At 43.0% G+C, this 15653-nt stretch overlaps 1 protein-coding gene and 2 pseudogenes across 2 annotated transcripts; 1 reads left to right on the top strand and 2 right to left on the bottom strand.

The window, feature by feature from the left end:
• Positions 1–349: 349 nt before the first annotated feature.
• On the bottom strand, positions 350–2876 carry LOC110538657 (annotated as a pseudogene).
• Positions 2877–3058: 182 nt separating this feature from the next.
• On the bottom strand, positions 3059–6266 carry LOC110538658 (annotated as a pseudogene). Its single transcript, XR_002475790.2, has 4 exons — positions 6095–6266; positions 5739–5836; positions 4530–4606; positions 3059–4421 (listed from the first exon to the last, which is right to left on the bottom strand). The product of XR_002475790.2 is annotated as a migration and invasion enhancer 1-like (transcript).
• A 3204-nt stretch (positions 6267–9470) lies between these two features.
• Positions 9471–12922, top strand: LOC110539000. Its single transcript, XM_021625960.2, has 4 exons — positions 9471–9576; positions 10891–10997; positions 11140–11539; positions 11623–12922. Exons 1-4 carry the CDS (start codon positions 9471–9473, stop codon positions 11919–11921), a joined length of 912 nt encoding a protein of 303 aa, XP_021481635.2. The 3' UTR covers positions 11922–12922.
• Positions 12923–15653: the final 2731 nt, after the last annotated feature.

Here is a 15653-nt window from a genome sequence, read left to right as displayed (position 1 = left end):
CCGCCCAAAGAGCAGAAACTCATAAAGGGCCAAAGTGCAAAACCATCAACCAAGCAAAATGAATTCAACAGACAGTACTCTGTGCAGAACATACTGTAGAAGTCAGATAAATGTGAAAACTAATTCAGCAAATATCACTTTACAGAATAGGACTTTTTAACGCTGAGTTGAGTGTGGCAAGTAATATAAAACTGTAGGCAAAAGATTTTGCCTGTGTCACCCTCTAGTGTACAAATGTGCCTCAGTGAAAACAAGTGTCTGTATGGGTTGCGGTCTCCTCCTTCCTCCTGTGTTGCCAGTAAAGCCTGGGTTCTGAACATGACAACAATTGACAACAAAGAAGAAAACAAACAATGTAATTTGATTTTATTTTGAGATTGAAGTCCTCCCAGTGGGTATCAAACATTGTCATCAGCAATCAATAACAGTATTCAGCGATGATAATTCAAATGGCGTGTGGTGAACATGGTCTGATGTCTCGTTAGTGTAGCAGACAGACCAGTGGGTGGTGGCCTATATGACCATAACTAGCAATTCATCTACTCACTTGACCAGCTCTACTTAAAGCTAATTGCAAAGCATCAGTTGCAATATGGGAGATCAATACACAGTAACACAATGCAAGACAGGCTTCAGCAGCTCAAATTGATCGTTTATCTGGCTGATGATGGTGCTGTAAACAGATAGGCATAGAAGATCTGGAATAAGGAAGTTCCACCCAACCAGTCTTCCCATGTCTTCCCTTTCTCTGATCCCATAACATAGGAGCTGCCAGGACTGGGGTCATCATACTATAAACCTTTCAGCTTTGGTCTACAGTAATCATATAAAGTCCTGGAACACTGCAATGGGAGCAGAGAGAGAGAACAGAAAGGAGTCTCTGCTGTGTGAGTGGTGACAGACATCAGCATTGATCTGAGTGATAACTGTTGGAGGATGGAGGGAATTGAGATCTACAGGATGACACAAGGTGGGCGATTTCTGGTCCACTTTTCCACTTGCTTGCCATCATAGGTGTTCTGGAGAGCGTCCCTGACCTGAAGGGGCATACACATTGTTGAGACCATTTGTGTCAATTTCAAAACGTGTCAATTTCAGTGATGTAAACAAACTGGCTGAAGTTGACAGTTCTGCAACTTCAGAGGAGAAAGCTTCCAGTACTCACATCCTTTTCCATGGGGAAGCCACCTGTTTCCAGCTTGGAGAAGACCAGCTCCCCGTTGATCTCCAACTCAAAGCTGCCTGCAGAAACAACAGCATCACACCTCTCTTCAAAACAAATGTAGGTTTAACCTTGATGGATACATACACAAAACAGGTATGAAAACTGGTATTTTACCAAAAAGAATAGGTAAATATTACAACAATACATTTCACTGTAGCCACCGTGCTTCTACATCTGCATTTGTTGCTCTTTGGGGTTTTAGGCTGTGTTTCTGTATAGCACTTTGTGACAACTGCTGATGTAAAAAGGGCTTTATAAAATAAATGTGATTGATTGGTTATCCAGCTAACCTTTTCGTCCTACAAAGCCTGACACCTCCGCTCCAGGAAACTCCACAGCGACAGCCTGCTGAAGTTTCTTGTAGCGGGGCTCGTACCCTCATTGGCCACTGAAACAGTGATAGAAAACCAAAACTGCGATGAATAATTAAAACGGCATAAAAACAAACAACATACAGACTCAACCTGAGTGTTAAAAGGTATGGCAGTTGCTGAATTTTTCCATAGTTTGCATAATAGAAATGTTCCATGACTTCCAGTTTCCGGCTTCGTTGTTAAACAAACGCATCCTCCCAAATATAAATGAACATAAACCTACCAGTACTCCACTCTGATCTGCACCACACCCATGGCTTTTGACCCAGATTCTTCTCCTCACTCCTTTCTTCTTGATTGTGCTTCGCTGACGTAAAGGTGTTTTGACTGAGGTTGGAGGAGTAAGAAACCTCAATATGAAAATACAATAGGAGCAATCGTAACCTGCCTCCTTAGTTATGAGTAAGTCTAAAAGGGTATATTGGATTACATCTTTACTGTCCCAGGTAGGGTTGGGTCAGTGATCAACTGAAACAGGCAAGTTACTACACGATAGTTAACTGTTTTTTCATGTAAAACAATAAAACACTGCAAAAACAAAAACCATTGACAATAGAGACACCAAAGGCTCATCATCCTGAGTTATTTGAAGTTTCTATCCTGTTCTTTAGTAATGGATAAGTTCTAGGAAAACATTGAAACGTGTATTGAGACAATAATATAGCTGGGCAGGGTAATGGATTCCATGTGTGTAGTGTCAAGACCATAACATGCAGGAACAACACCTCCACAAAATGTCATATCTGAGAGGATCTATTCTAGTGACTTGGAAACATTTCAGTTAACAGAAGTACATAGCTAGCTTGATGGCACTGGTATTTTGAGCTGAACACCAGTTAATTCAGGAAGAAAACTGAAATGGAAATTCCAATTGCCCTGAACATCGATTCAATGTGGATTTATAATTTCAGTTTACTTCCTGAATCAAATTAATTTAAATTGACCACAAACCTGCTTAACACATTCAATACAGGAAGAAAAACTCACACACTTTACTTTAGCCAGTCAGCAGGGTTTGATCAATGCAGGCGCAATGTATGAAACGTACCAAGATGCTTTATGCTCCAAAGGCTTTTCTCTTCCTACTGCAGTTGTCATGGCTGGCTCTGTTGACATTACAGCGTGGGTGTAGCCTACAGCTGTTCCCATTATAGAATGATCACATGACAGTGGCATTCAATGTCTGGATGTGAGCATCAACAAGTGAGTAATTACTGAGACCTGAGTAACACACCTGAGGTGCTATGTTGCCATGGGGATGTACTGTTTGGGGAGTTCAGACCTGTGAATGAGCCAATACTCTAATAATATGGTAATATGTTGTTACATAGCCCTTTAGAACTGACATGTTCTCCATTCTAATGGAGTTGAGTAGTTATTACAGAAGTGAAACAAAGAAAAGAAAAAACATGCTAAGTAGTTTTGTGCATGACACGTTAAGACAATACTAACATATTTATAGAGTTAAATAATAACTTTATTTTGTGATAGAAGTTCTTCTAATGGGTATCATACTTGACAGCCCTGGGCAACAGAAAAAAAACAGTATTCAGAGATGATATTCAATAAACTGTGCGCATAAACAGGGGCTGATGAGGTGTCGTTAGTGATAGACAGACCGGTAAGAGATGGCTTTCAAAACAACTTAGGATTTATCTACTTGCAAGGTCAGCTCTACTAATAGTTCAGCTGATCATATATAAAAGCCACTGAGTCAATGAAAATGCATTATCTATGATTCAGTGGCAGTATACAATTGCAAATTCACAAGAGGTTTGGTTACTACGGTGTTTCTCATGTTTCGGCTAAAGAGAACAGTTCAAAACAGAGATATAGTTCACTGTTAAAGACTAGCTATAGATGGACATAACTGAAGAAAAAAACCCTGATTACATCCAAGTTCCGACATTGATACACTAGTTTTAAAGATACATAAAAGTTGTAGTGACAGAACTGAACAAAACAAAAACATTAAAAGTCTAAGCTTCAACCTTGATTAAAGTGTCTCCACTTTAGAACACATCTAATTAAATACATTGACAAACATTGCATTGACAGGTTCAAGCAGCACGTTCATCATCATAGTAGGGTACAGGATACAAGTTGTGAAACAGGGCTTATGATGCTTAGAGCTAGGTGATAGAATTATTTTCAGAGGGCTGAAAATTATTGAGCTCCTTCCTTTCTTGCTTTTGGTACTCAATAACATTTATCTTTTACGTTCATCAAAACTTTGTTTATGTCTGGCCAATGATGGTGCTGTATTATTTGAGAGGAATTAGAACAATCAGGCAGTAACTGTCTGCCAGGCAATGAGGCTTTCGGAATAAAATAGGGTGCTCCCCTCAACCCGTCTGCCCCTCGATCTTACGGTCTCCTCCATTTCTCTGATCCCATTACATAGGAGCTGCCAGGACTGGGGTCATCATACTATAAACCTTTCAGCTTTGGGCTAGAGTAATCATATAAGTCCTGGAACACCTCAATGGGAGCAGAGAAAGAGGGGAGAGAGAAGGCACAACAAAACCTTACGACAGGTTGTACTCTAAATCAAAGACAGTGGTCTTAGTCCAACTCTGCTAGTGTAGTTTCAACAGAGAGTCGTGTGTCGCCCTCATGCCCGGTTAGTGCAAATGCTGAGTGAGTAATGACAGTGGCAGTGATGGATGCTCACTGTCCTGTCTTCAGCATGCTGCTGTCAGGCGAGGGCAGGGTTGGAGAATAGAGGGAGAGGAGATCTACAGGATGACACAAGGCGGGCGGCTCTTGGTGATCTTCTCCACTGGCTTGCCATCATGGGCTTTCTGTATAGCATCCATGATCTGCATGGGGACAAGACATATTGTGTCATTGGGGTTAGTCATTGGCAGTTGACACACACAGTGTGTCAGACATTAAAATGACAGCCTTGTAAGAAGTTAACAACTTACGTCGTCTTCATATGGGAAGCCGCTTGTTTCGAGCTTGGAGAAAACTACTTGCCCGTTGATCTCAATCTCAAAACTGCCTGCAGAAACAAAAGCATCTAATCAAGGAAAACAATGTAGTCTGAGAATATAGTAGAAACATACACTCACCAGCCAGTTTATTAGGTACACCACCATGTTCAAGAAAATGGTCCACTCCTACAGACAGTGAGTCATGTGGCCAGCTATATAAAGCAGGCAGACCGGCACAGGCATTCAGTTGCTGTGCAACTGGATGTTAGAAAAATGGGCAAAACAAGTGACCCAAGTGACTTTGAGTGCGGTATGATCGTTGGTGCCAAGCACATCGGATTGAGAATCTCTGAAACGGCCTCCTGGGCTTTTCAACGACAACAGTGTCTAGGTTCTCCAGAATGTTGCCACAAACCAAAACAATCCAGTCAGCAGCAGTCCTGTGGGCAAAAACAGCTCATTCATGAGAGTTCAAAGGAAAATATCAAGAATCGTGCAAGCTAACAGGCGGGCCACAAACAGACAAATAACGTCCCAGTACAACAGTGGTGTGTAGAATGGCATTTTAGAACGCACCGATCCTTGTCACGGATGGGCTGTTGCAGCAGACATCCACACCGGGTTCCACTCCTATCAGCTAAACACAAGAAGAAACGTCTCCAGTGGGCACGCGACTGCCAACACTGGACAATTGAGAAGTGGAAAAACGTCACCTGGTTCGACAAATCCCGGTTCCTGTTGCTTTATGCTGATGGCAGAGACAGGATTTGGCGTAAGCGGCATGAGTCCATAGACCCATCCCAATGGACACCCACTGGTGTCAATGGTACAGGTGGTGTACCACGATCCAATCTGCAGCAACTGCATGATGCCATCGCATCAGTGTAGACCAACATCCCTTTGGAATGTGTCCGACTTGAAGAATCCATTCCCCCAAATAATTCAGGACGTTCTGGAGGCAAAGGGGGTCCGTGTGGCAGTGCGCTCCCATCACTGCCACTGCCACTGTCATTACTCACTCACCCGTTGCACTAACCCGGCATGAGGGTGACACACACCTCTCTAATAAACTGTCCAGTGAGTATATAGCTACACAGAAGAACATGTAACGATGTCAAAATGCTTCACATTATTAGTGTACTTACCAACACTGTACGTACCTGTATTGTCTGTAGTAGGCTGTGGAAAGGACCAACTTACCTTGCCTTCCTACGAAGCCCGACACTTCCGCTTCAGTGAATTCCGCGGTGACAACCCGCGCGAGCTCCTGATAGCGGGGCCCGTACCCTCATCCACCGCTAAAGACAACGACAAAACAAAAACACAGCTTGGTGATGAATAATTAACCCTAAAGTAGTTGGGGGGGAAATGTCCAAGCAATGTCTAAGGTAAACATTCATCAACTAACGTTAGCTAGCATAAAACATAGCCCGTTTCATAATAAAAGAGTGGGTACTCTGGCTAGTTCGAGCTGGTAGCTACAGTAGCTACCTAAAATGTATTGAAGCTGCTTTAAAAAAAATGGGAATAATCCAATAAATGGAAAATAAACATACCAGTATTCGACTTTGACTTGCACACCCATGGCTGTTGAAGAAACTAGCTAGCTTGCTAGTTCCTTCTTCTCGATAAGCTGATTCAGGTTTGACCTAAAGACACGATTGTGTAACACAGATGCTAAAAAGGCGACATAGCTAGCTAAAGCGTATGAACAGAGAAATGCTGTTGATTGGTGTAACCAGAGGTGGGAGGAGCGAGAAAAAGCAGGAAGAAAATACTAGCAGGGACCTGTTCCAATACTTTTGAAATGCATCCATCCTTTCACTTTCTTCTTCCCTTCTTTGAGATGATTGATAATCTGTTTGAATGGCAAATACTATAGACATATAGGTGAGGTTTGGGTCGTTATTGGTGACACTGCAATGAACAATCCAACTTTGTAGCAAAAATCAATTGCAGTAGCAGTATTTGAAAACAATGGACAATTGTAGTAGTTTGCCATTTTTTTTCTAGGAATGCTGTCAAAATTAATGTTTGGTATGCAAGATTGCAGTTTTTACCTACCGGAATCAGACTGCACCAATCAATTAAGAACATGCTTCACAACATGATGTATATACTTGCCTCTCAGTAATGGGCAAGTCAACATAAAATAATAACTGTACAGATGTACTGCATCAATGACAAAGGTGGGCTGGGCAGATGACAAACTCAGACGGATGAGTCATGTCATAAAGTAGGGTATTTTTCTTCCTTATGTTTTACTTTTGCAAGGTATGCTGACTCAGCGGAGTGGCTTGTTGATTGATGTCTCTTTAACTGCAATAAATGGCTGGCTCCTTACTTATGCTGCATTCATAACCAAGTGGGGAAGTAGTATTTACCACATATACGACTGGTAAAAATCCAGTTGAAGGGCCCTCCAACTGGTAATTACTATTGGGAAGCTAGTCTGCCATCCCTGAGCTCCAACTTCTCCCACATGCTGAACTCTGACATCACCTACTAAGGAAATTTCCTTGATACCAGCATTTTCAGAAGTATATTTTTTTTATTTAACCTTTATTTTATCAGTGAGTCATACTGAGACCAAGGTTTATTTTACAGATTAGCCCTGAATTACATAAATTACAGAAAATACACACATCAAAATACAAAATGCAAGCAGAAAGAAAAACACAGTCATAAAAAACAAACACATTCATCTGTAATAAGGTCCTCAATCCACTTTCTGAATTGGCCTAGAGACCAATTTCTCCACAATTAAGGTGCAAGAAAACTCAGTAGAGACCAAAGGAATTTCCAGAGTTAGCCATCCCTGAAACCGGGTGTGGTAGCTCGTATGTCTAAAGTTTAGTAATGATGTTAAGTACAGTGGGTCTTTTTGTAAAATAGCTTTATAAATTAAAACATAGCAATATATCAACCTATGTGACATCAAAGAGGGCCAACCAACATTCTAGTAGAGAAAGCAGTGATGAGTACTAAAATTGTCGCCCGTAATAAATCGCAGTGCGCTATAATAAACTGCAACTAACAGCTTTAATGAAGTGGCAGCTGCATTTATATAGATGATGTCGCCATAGTCTAGGACCGATAGGAATGTCTACTGAATAATCTACTTTCTACTAAACCTATTTTTATTCTCAGTTTATTCTCATGCATTCAATTCATATTTACAACTTCACAACTCGTAATTACCATCTTCCCATTTGGCTTTAAACACACCATTATTACGGCTTATTACTGCGCACCTTCAGACTCATAAAGACATCACAAGTCATCATGGCAAGTGTCCACTCCCTTCAGAGTAAAAGCTACACCCCAGTCTTTCAGGAACTTGTTGTAAGCTAGAAGTAAAAGGACTGTTATTGGGCATTGGCATGATGACTAAAATGAGTTGGATTGTAACAATTTTGGGGAGAAACGAAGCACAGATAAAGCTTAAGATGAAGAGAAATGGCAACCAAAGATTCATCAACATGTGGTAAGTTTTTTCATCTCAATTGTCTTACATATCAACTTTAGAAAAAGGTTGTACTGTATATAAAGGACAATTTACACATGGCTTGTGAAGTTGTTTTTAATGACTTTAGCATCAATCAGTGTAAAAGTATTACTCTAACCCTAACATGGCCAGTTTAATGTAAGTTAAGATGATTAACTGCCCTCTATCAATGTGGTGCGTGTACTGATATTTCTAGGCAACATTACCATTACTTATAGCAACTATTCATGTTTTTATGATATCCCCATGTACTGTATGTATACTATGTGTGGCAGGTACATACTGTGTGTGGCAGGTACATACTGTGTGTGGCAGGTACATACTGTGTGTAGCAGGTACATACTGTATGTAGCAGGTACATACTGTGTGCAACATGTGACAGACATCTGATCAAGTTGTCAATACGCTGATACACCACGTTATCAGTAGTTTCATAGTGGCGTAATACACACACAGCTGCATGTTATCTGTGTCTGTTTGTGTATGCACTGTACTTGTGACTATAAGTGTGTGTGTGTTTATGTATGTACTTGTTACTGTACATGTTTGTGTTTGTGTGTGTACTTGTGACTACGTGTGTGTGTGTGTTTGTGTGTGTACTTGTGACTATAAGTGTGTGTGTACCTGTGACTGTATGTGTGTGTGTTTGTGTGTACTTGTGACTATGTGTGTGTGTTTGTGTATGTACTTGTGACTACGTGTGTGTTTGTGTGTGTACTTGTGAATGTACGTGTGTGTTTTTTACAATTTATTCGTAAATCATTGTGGGAATGACAGTCCCTTTAAAATGGAAGCCTAATGTCAACACAAAATGTGCACTAGCATGAACAGTAACTCTCACGACTCTTGTTTGTGTGTCTCTCAGACCTGAAAGTTATCCTTCTTGGCGGCAGAAACTCTGGGAAGAGCGAAGTAGGCAATGTGCTGCTGGACAGGGAGGAGTTTGTCATCAAGGAGCGGACCACGTGGTCTAGGAGGGTGGGAGAGGTGGCAGGTGGGTGGGTTACTGTGGTGGACACACCTGGCTGGTGTTGTGACTTCAGGGTGCAGGACACGCCTCAGCTGGTGAAAAGGGAGATAGTGCGCAGTGTCTCTCTGTCCACCCCGGGACCCCATATTTTCCTTATCGTCATTGAGGCACACTCAGTGTTCTGTGAGAAGCGTCGCAGGGCTGTAGAGGAGCACCTGGCCCTCCTCAGTGAGAGAGTGTGGAGTCACTGTATGGTCGTCTTCACCTGCAGTGACTGGAATGGACACCTGCACAAGTCAAGAGAGGAGGCACGGCCCCCCTGTGGCTGGTGGAGAAATGCAGTCATAGGTATCACTGCCTCAACTTGAAGAGTGGACCAGGTGGAAATCAGGTCACAGAGCTGTTCAGGAAGATGCAGAGACTGGTGACAGAAAATAGTCACAGCAATTTTAAAATGGAGGGACTGCTTTTACAAGAGGTGGAGGAAAAGAAGAGGATAGTGGAGCAAAGGGCTCAGCAGAGATTGATGAAGATGCAGAAACAGAGTTCTCTGCTCAATGGTGAGTTATCACTGAGATGGTTCTTAGGACACAATGCTTTGACATATTGCCAACAGTAGATTTTAGAATATTTCTGTTCTATCAGGGCTCTACAGTGCGACCATTTTACTCACATATGTGCCAAAATATTTTGCTGTGAGACTTGGAATTCAAAAATGAAGGATTCTAGCTTTATTACCTCAAATGTGGACAACTACAAATACCTAGGTGTCTGGCTAGACTGTAAACTCTCCTTCCAGAATCATATTATACATCTCCAATCCAAAATTGATCCAGAATCGGCTTCCTATTTCACAACCAAGCCTCCTTCCAAACATACCCTCGTAAAATTGACTATCCTACCGATCCTCGACTTCAGCGATGTAATTTACAAAATAGCCTCCAACACTCTGCTCAGCAAACTGGATGCAGTCTATCACAGTGCCATCCGTTTTGTCACCAAAGCCCCATATACCACCCACCACTGCGACATGTATGCTCTCGATGGCTGGCCCTTGCTACATATTCGTCACCAGACCCACTGGCTCCAGGTCATCTATAAGTCTATGCTAGGTAAAGCTCCGCCTTATCTCAGCTCACTGGTCACCATAACAACACCCACCCGTAGCACGCGCTCCAGCAGGTATATCTCACTGGTCATCCCCAAAGCCAACACCAACTTTGGCCAACTTTCCTTCCAGTTCTCTGCTGCCAATGACTGGAACGAATTGCAAAAATGGCTGAAGTTGGAGACTTATATCTCCCTCACTAACTTTAAGCATCAGCTATCTGAGCAGCTAACCGATCGCTGCAGGTGCACACAGCCCATCTGTAAATATCCCATCAAATCTACCTACCTCATCCCCATATTGTTTTTATTTACTTTGTTGCTCTTTTGCGCACCAGTATTTCTACTTGCACATCCTCATCTGCACATCTATCACTCCCTTGTTAATTTTCTAAATTGTAATTACTTCTCTACTATGGCCTATTTATTGCCTTACCTCCTTACTCCATTTGCACACACTGTATATAGACTTTTTCTTTTGTGTTATTGACTGTACGTTTGTTTATGTGTAACTCTGTGTTGTTGTTTGTGTCGCACTGCTTTGCTTTATCTTGGCCAGGTCACAGTTGTAAATGAGAACTTGTTCTCAACTGGCCTTCCTTGTTAAATAAAAAATAAAAAATAAATCAATATTTCTCATTGTGCTGCTACATTTCATTGTGTGCTCCTACATTTTCCAACTTAGGCGCACATGTGCTCCTTGTAAAAAATGACAACGTTATGCACTATCTATTATGATGTTGCATTGTTTCCTTCTTTTCTACCAGGGGAGTCATGTCATCTCTCCGAAATCAGAGTCGTACTGCTTGGAGCTCGGGGCTCAGGGAAGAGTTCAACAGGAAACACCATCCTGGGTCAAGGAGGAAGCTTTGAGGTCAGAAGGAGAACAGATGAATTACTTCTCTCAGAATAGCCCTGTTTTTGACAGACAGGAGATAGTGTGTAGTGTATCTCTTTGCTCCCCTGGTCCACATGCCCTCCTGCTGATGGTGCGTGTGGACCGGTCCTTCACATAGACCTACAGGAGAGCTGTGCAGGAGCACCTAGAGCTCATCACAGACACAGTCTGGGCTCACATCATCGTCCTGTTCAACTTTGGGGACTGGCTGGGAGACACAACCATCGAGCAGCACATTGAGAGTGAGGGGGAGGCCCTCCAGAGGCTTGTCGAGAAGTGTGGCAACAGATACCACGTGTTGGACAGTAAGAACCAGGGGACTGGTGCACAGGTCTCTGACCTGCTACAGAAGATAGAGGAGATGCTGGTGGAGGATAGGTTGAGGTTGGAGGTTCTACGGAGAAGAGAACAGGTTGGGAAGAGTCTCACAGTGATGCAGGAGCCAGAGATGGATGGAGTGATGGGAGAGGGCAGAGAGGTCCTTGTAGCAAACCACACAGATGCTCCCTTTCATGATGGTAAGCAAGACTGATGCACATTAGATAGAACTTACAGTGCATCATTTTACTATTTATTCTGACAGAGCTCTCTTGTGTTGCAGCATGTGAGGTGGCTAGTTCAGAGGACCTTCTAACCCCAGATGACTCAGGAGCCCCAGACTTTGGTGGACAGGAGTTGGCACTACCAGAGGCCAGTGGAGGATGGTGGACTGAAGCAAATCACTCCATCCTGGATGTGGAGGGGTTTCTGTCCAGCATGGCCAGTGTGCTTCAGGGGAATCAGGAGGGGCTGATGTGGAACATGGGGGGGCAGACAGACGCTAGTGGTGACCCTCCCAGACTGTCTCCACACTGGACCTACTCAGAGCCATCATCTGAGATGGAATGGACAGAATGGTAGAAAACCAGTCACCCTGTTCTCTCCAGGACACCAAGCTCTCCTCCTGGTCCAGCAACCCAAAGAACCAGAAAAAAATGCTGGTGAAGAAAGACATAGTTGATATACAGTCCCTTCGACACCCCAGGCTGAGGGACAGGACCCTCAAGGAGATTGCCAGAACAGGAGGCCTGCAGGCCTTGACTGACCAATGGGGGAACAGTAATTTGGAGGAGCTTGAATCCTTCATTGACTCCTATTTTGAAATGGTGTGGAAGAAAACCATGGGGTCTTTCATAGTAGAGGAGGACGACTGTCTCACCAGCAACAGCCCAGAGCTGAATGATGTTGGGGAGGATCTTGTAAATAATGGTGACCAGGAGGTGCTGTCATCCATTGACAATAAGCGGTCTAAGCTGGACATCCTGGAAGGCATGCAGAGAGACTTGCTGGACCTCAGACAGAGTCTGGATCACAGCTGTGACGTCATACAGGAACTCAGTGACAAAAGTAAAGCAACACAGAAGCCTGCTGTTCCCTCTGATGCAGGGGAGGCAGAAGTGGAGGAAAGTTGCTAGAGGAGAGATGTTCAACAATAACTAACATAAATGATAAGTTATAGATTGGTTTGTTTTATCTAAATATGCCCTAACGTCATTGTTCAGGTAACAACTAATTAACAGTATTGATTTATTGATGGAGTTAATGCTAATGGTGAGGCAGTATTTTAACTTCATGATGTCATATGTTTCCACAAGGGGGAGCCCTCTGACAAGCAATTGTGGCGGGGTTGGTCTCCTGCATAGGTTACTGTATCTATTCACTACATGAAATATTTCACTCCATTATTATGCAAGACACCAGTCATTTTAAATCAGTTATTGTTGATAATTTCCTAGATGATTATTTTATTTATCTTATGAGGCTTGTATAAAGACAGACATATCAGGGTCCAGATGACAGCACATGTGTCATGCCATAAAAGTAACATATTATATATATCATGAAACATATCATGCCATCCACGGGGCGACTCTTTTTTTGTGTTTGCTCATGAGACTTGTTCGAGTCAATGTAAAAAGAATTGGATGAAAAACTGTCTGACTGTGCTGTGATGACTGTCTGCAGGTGCTGCAGCCCCAGCCTCAGCCCACTGGCTGATGACTCATCTCTCTACAGCAGAAGCAGAACATGTACAGTAGAACTGGGCTGATTCACAACTGGAAGGGAAATACTGTAGGTCTTCACATTGGGTAGCTACTGTTCATAATTAAGGGCATGGAGTTTTTCCTCTTCAGGTCACATGGTTAGGAAACACTTCAGGTGCTATTCACAATTGCTCTCCATCTTGCAACATGCTGAGGTGTGTGAGAGGGAGAGAGAAAGAGTGAGAGAGAAATGGGGAGGAATAGTAAGAGAGAGAGGGAGAGCAAGAGAGAGAGATGCAGAAACAGAGCATGTCCTAAATTACCTTCAATCTCCAGTTAATGAAAAACAGGAAGTTGGTTCAGGCAGACCAGACATTGTGTTAGCTGAGAATACCATAAAGCTGGAAGGCTACATTTCTAAACCCTTTCAGAATTTGTCCAAGAGCCAGAGAGATGAGTCACACAGACACATACAGCGGCTAATAGATTTCTGGCTGGGTAAGTAAACACTTTGCAAAGCCTGGTGCAGTCAAGGTCAAGCTCTATCTACCTTTAAAGCCAACATGTAAGAACCTCAAAGTAAAGTGTTTTTATAGGGCAATTTTTGTTGAAATCCGGAAATGGGAAGACATTAAAAAAAAATGTTTTTGCCAAGATATTATTTTTTGGACCCTCTGAACAAGGTTACAACGTTGACAGATTAATAAAAAAATAGATGTTTTATTGTCACATACACCAGATAGGCAGTACTGTAAAAAATATTGATAGTCAGACATTGTAGAATTGCTGAAACTTAGGCCAAAAACCAGCCAGACAATTGTACTTTCCTCTCAATACTGTTTTTTGTCAACCTCTAGTTTAACTCTCTACATCCAATATTCACCTTTGTCAATAGCAACACTGGGTTATTTTAGAGTAAAGAAATCCCACAGCCACAAAGTGAGGCTCTTGGGGCATAAATGCACTTGTTTAATTTCTGACACATAGCCTCGGCTCCCTGGCCTGGTGTGTTTTTCCCTACTCAGACTAGAAGTTCCATTCTGGGAGCATGCATTATGCAGAGATCCCCAGACTGCTTGGAGAGAGTGAGGAGGGTCCCACCTGGTGTGTTCAGAGTGCATCTCCCCACCGCCCACCTTACTGGCCAATGGGAGAGAGGGTTGTGACTGCCATCCCAGCATAGCCTGGACTGGAGAGAAAGGAGAGTAAGTACAAAATGGTAAACAGAGAGGATATGGGATGTTTTAATATGTTGTAACATGAACCATGGCTCTCAAACAACAGATGTAAACTCCACTCTTAGGAAAAAAAGGGTTCCAAAAGGGTTCTCCGGCTGTCCCCAAAGGAGAACCCTTTTGGGTTCCATATAGAACCCTCTGTGGAAAGGGTTTCCTATGGGGACAGCCGGAGAACCCTTTTAGGTTCCAGATAGCACATTTTTCCCTAAGAGTGTACAAGGGAGGAGGAAGGGAAAGAGTGGTGATGAGCAGATTTGGTGTTTGCAAGACTTCCTCCCACTGTGAGCCAGAGGTGACTTGTTTTCAATCATGATCTCTTTATCTCTGTCAGTCTCTCTCTGCATCTCACTGCATTATTCCCTCATGAATATCAATCCCCCTTTTATCCACTCCTCCCTCTCTTTCCCGCTCTCTTGCTTTATCATCCATCCTCCTTTAGCCTCCAACAGCCTAACGCAGCAGGCATAGAAAGACGTCTGAGCGAAGTTCCCACTTCCGATGTTCAGGGGAAACTGAAGTTAAGTTGAAAATACTCCATCCCTGTAAAGCAGATGTTAGCATGTCCTGGTGACTCAGCATAGGATAGTCCTCCAGTCACTAGTCTTCTTCTATTCCTCTCTCTATCCACCCCCCACCCCAATCTTACAGCTCCAGTTGTGAGTCTCAGCCCTCCCCACTCATTAAAAAAGATTTGCAGCTTGGACGGAAGCTGGAGAGAAATGGATCTCTCAGCGTGATGGCGGTGCAGTGGCCCAGGAGACAGTCTTGAGCCCACATTCATCTCCATTAGTAGGACAGCCCAGCGACACCCCCCCCCCCCCCCCCCCCCCCCCCACACACACACACACACATACGGGATCACGTTTCACCGCCTGCTATTTTTCCAGGTGGAGAGAGAGGATGGGAAAAGGAGGTAGGGAGAGAAGCAGGCATGGAGAGGGAGGGAGAGAGAGGGATGATTTAGACTTTGTAAAAAATAAATCAGCCATCCTTCCCTTCCCCTCTCCACGCTCCAATGTCATGACCCCCCAAGGGGTCAATGTCTGTCTGAGGTGGTACACTGTAGATCAGGGGGAGGGCTGAACCTCTATACCTCATAAAGAGTGCATCTTGATATGTATAGGGCCATATGCTTTCTGATTTCATATGAATAAAAACAAGCTGTTATTAAAAAGCTGCTGGACACAACTGTCATAATGTTTATCTACTAAAAATATATTTAGATCGATATAATAACAAACAATAGTGAAGCTTTCAAAATATGCCATGGGACCCAGAAGGATTCAGAAGGACTCTATTGGGGGAACAGGATAAGGCTTGTGGTCAGGCCCAGTTCCTAAAATTAATTATTATTATCCGGTGAATCAGCT

This window comes from Oncorhynchus mykiss, chromosome 12, assembly GCF_013265735.2.
Source record: "Oncorhynchus mykiss isolate Arlee chromosome 12, USDA_OmykA_1.1, whole genome shotgun sequence".
NCBI classification, from domain to species: domain Eukaryota; kingdom Metazoa; phylum Chordata; class Actinopteri; order Salmoniformes; family Salmonidae; genus Oncorhynchus; species Oncorhynchus mykiss.
This window is presented reverse-complemented; position numbering and strand designations above follow the sequence as displayed.

Excerpts from the sequence above, each read along its gene's own strand:
- LOC110539000 (XM_021625960.2), top strand. The coding sequence starts at position 9,471 with ATGGAGGGACTGCTTTTACAAGAGGTGGAGGAAAAGAAGAGGATAGTG. Across the intron at positions 10,998-11,139 it reads GTCAAGGAGGAAGCTTTGAG|ACCTACAGGAGAGCTGTGCA; the intron begins GTCAGAAGGAGA and ends TCCTTCACATAG. Across the intron at positions 11,540-11,622 it reads AGATGCTCCCTTTCATGATG|CATGTGAGGTGGCTAGTTCA; the intron begins GTAAGCAAGACT and ends CTTGTGTTGCAG.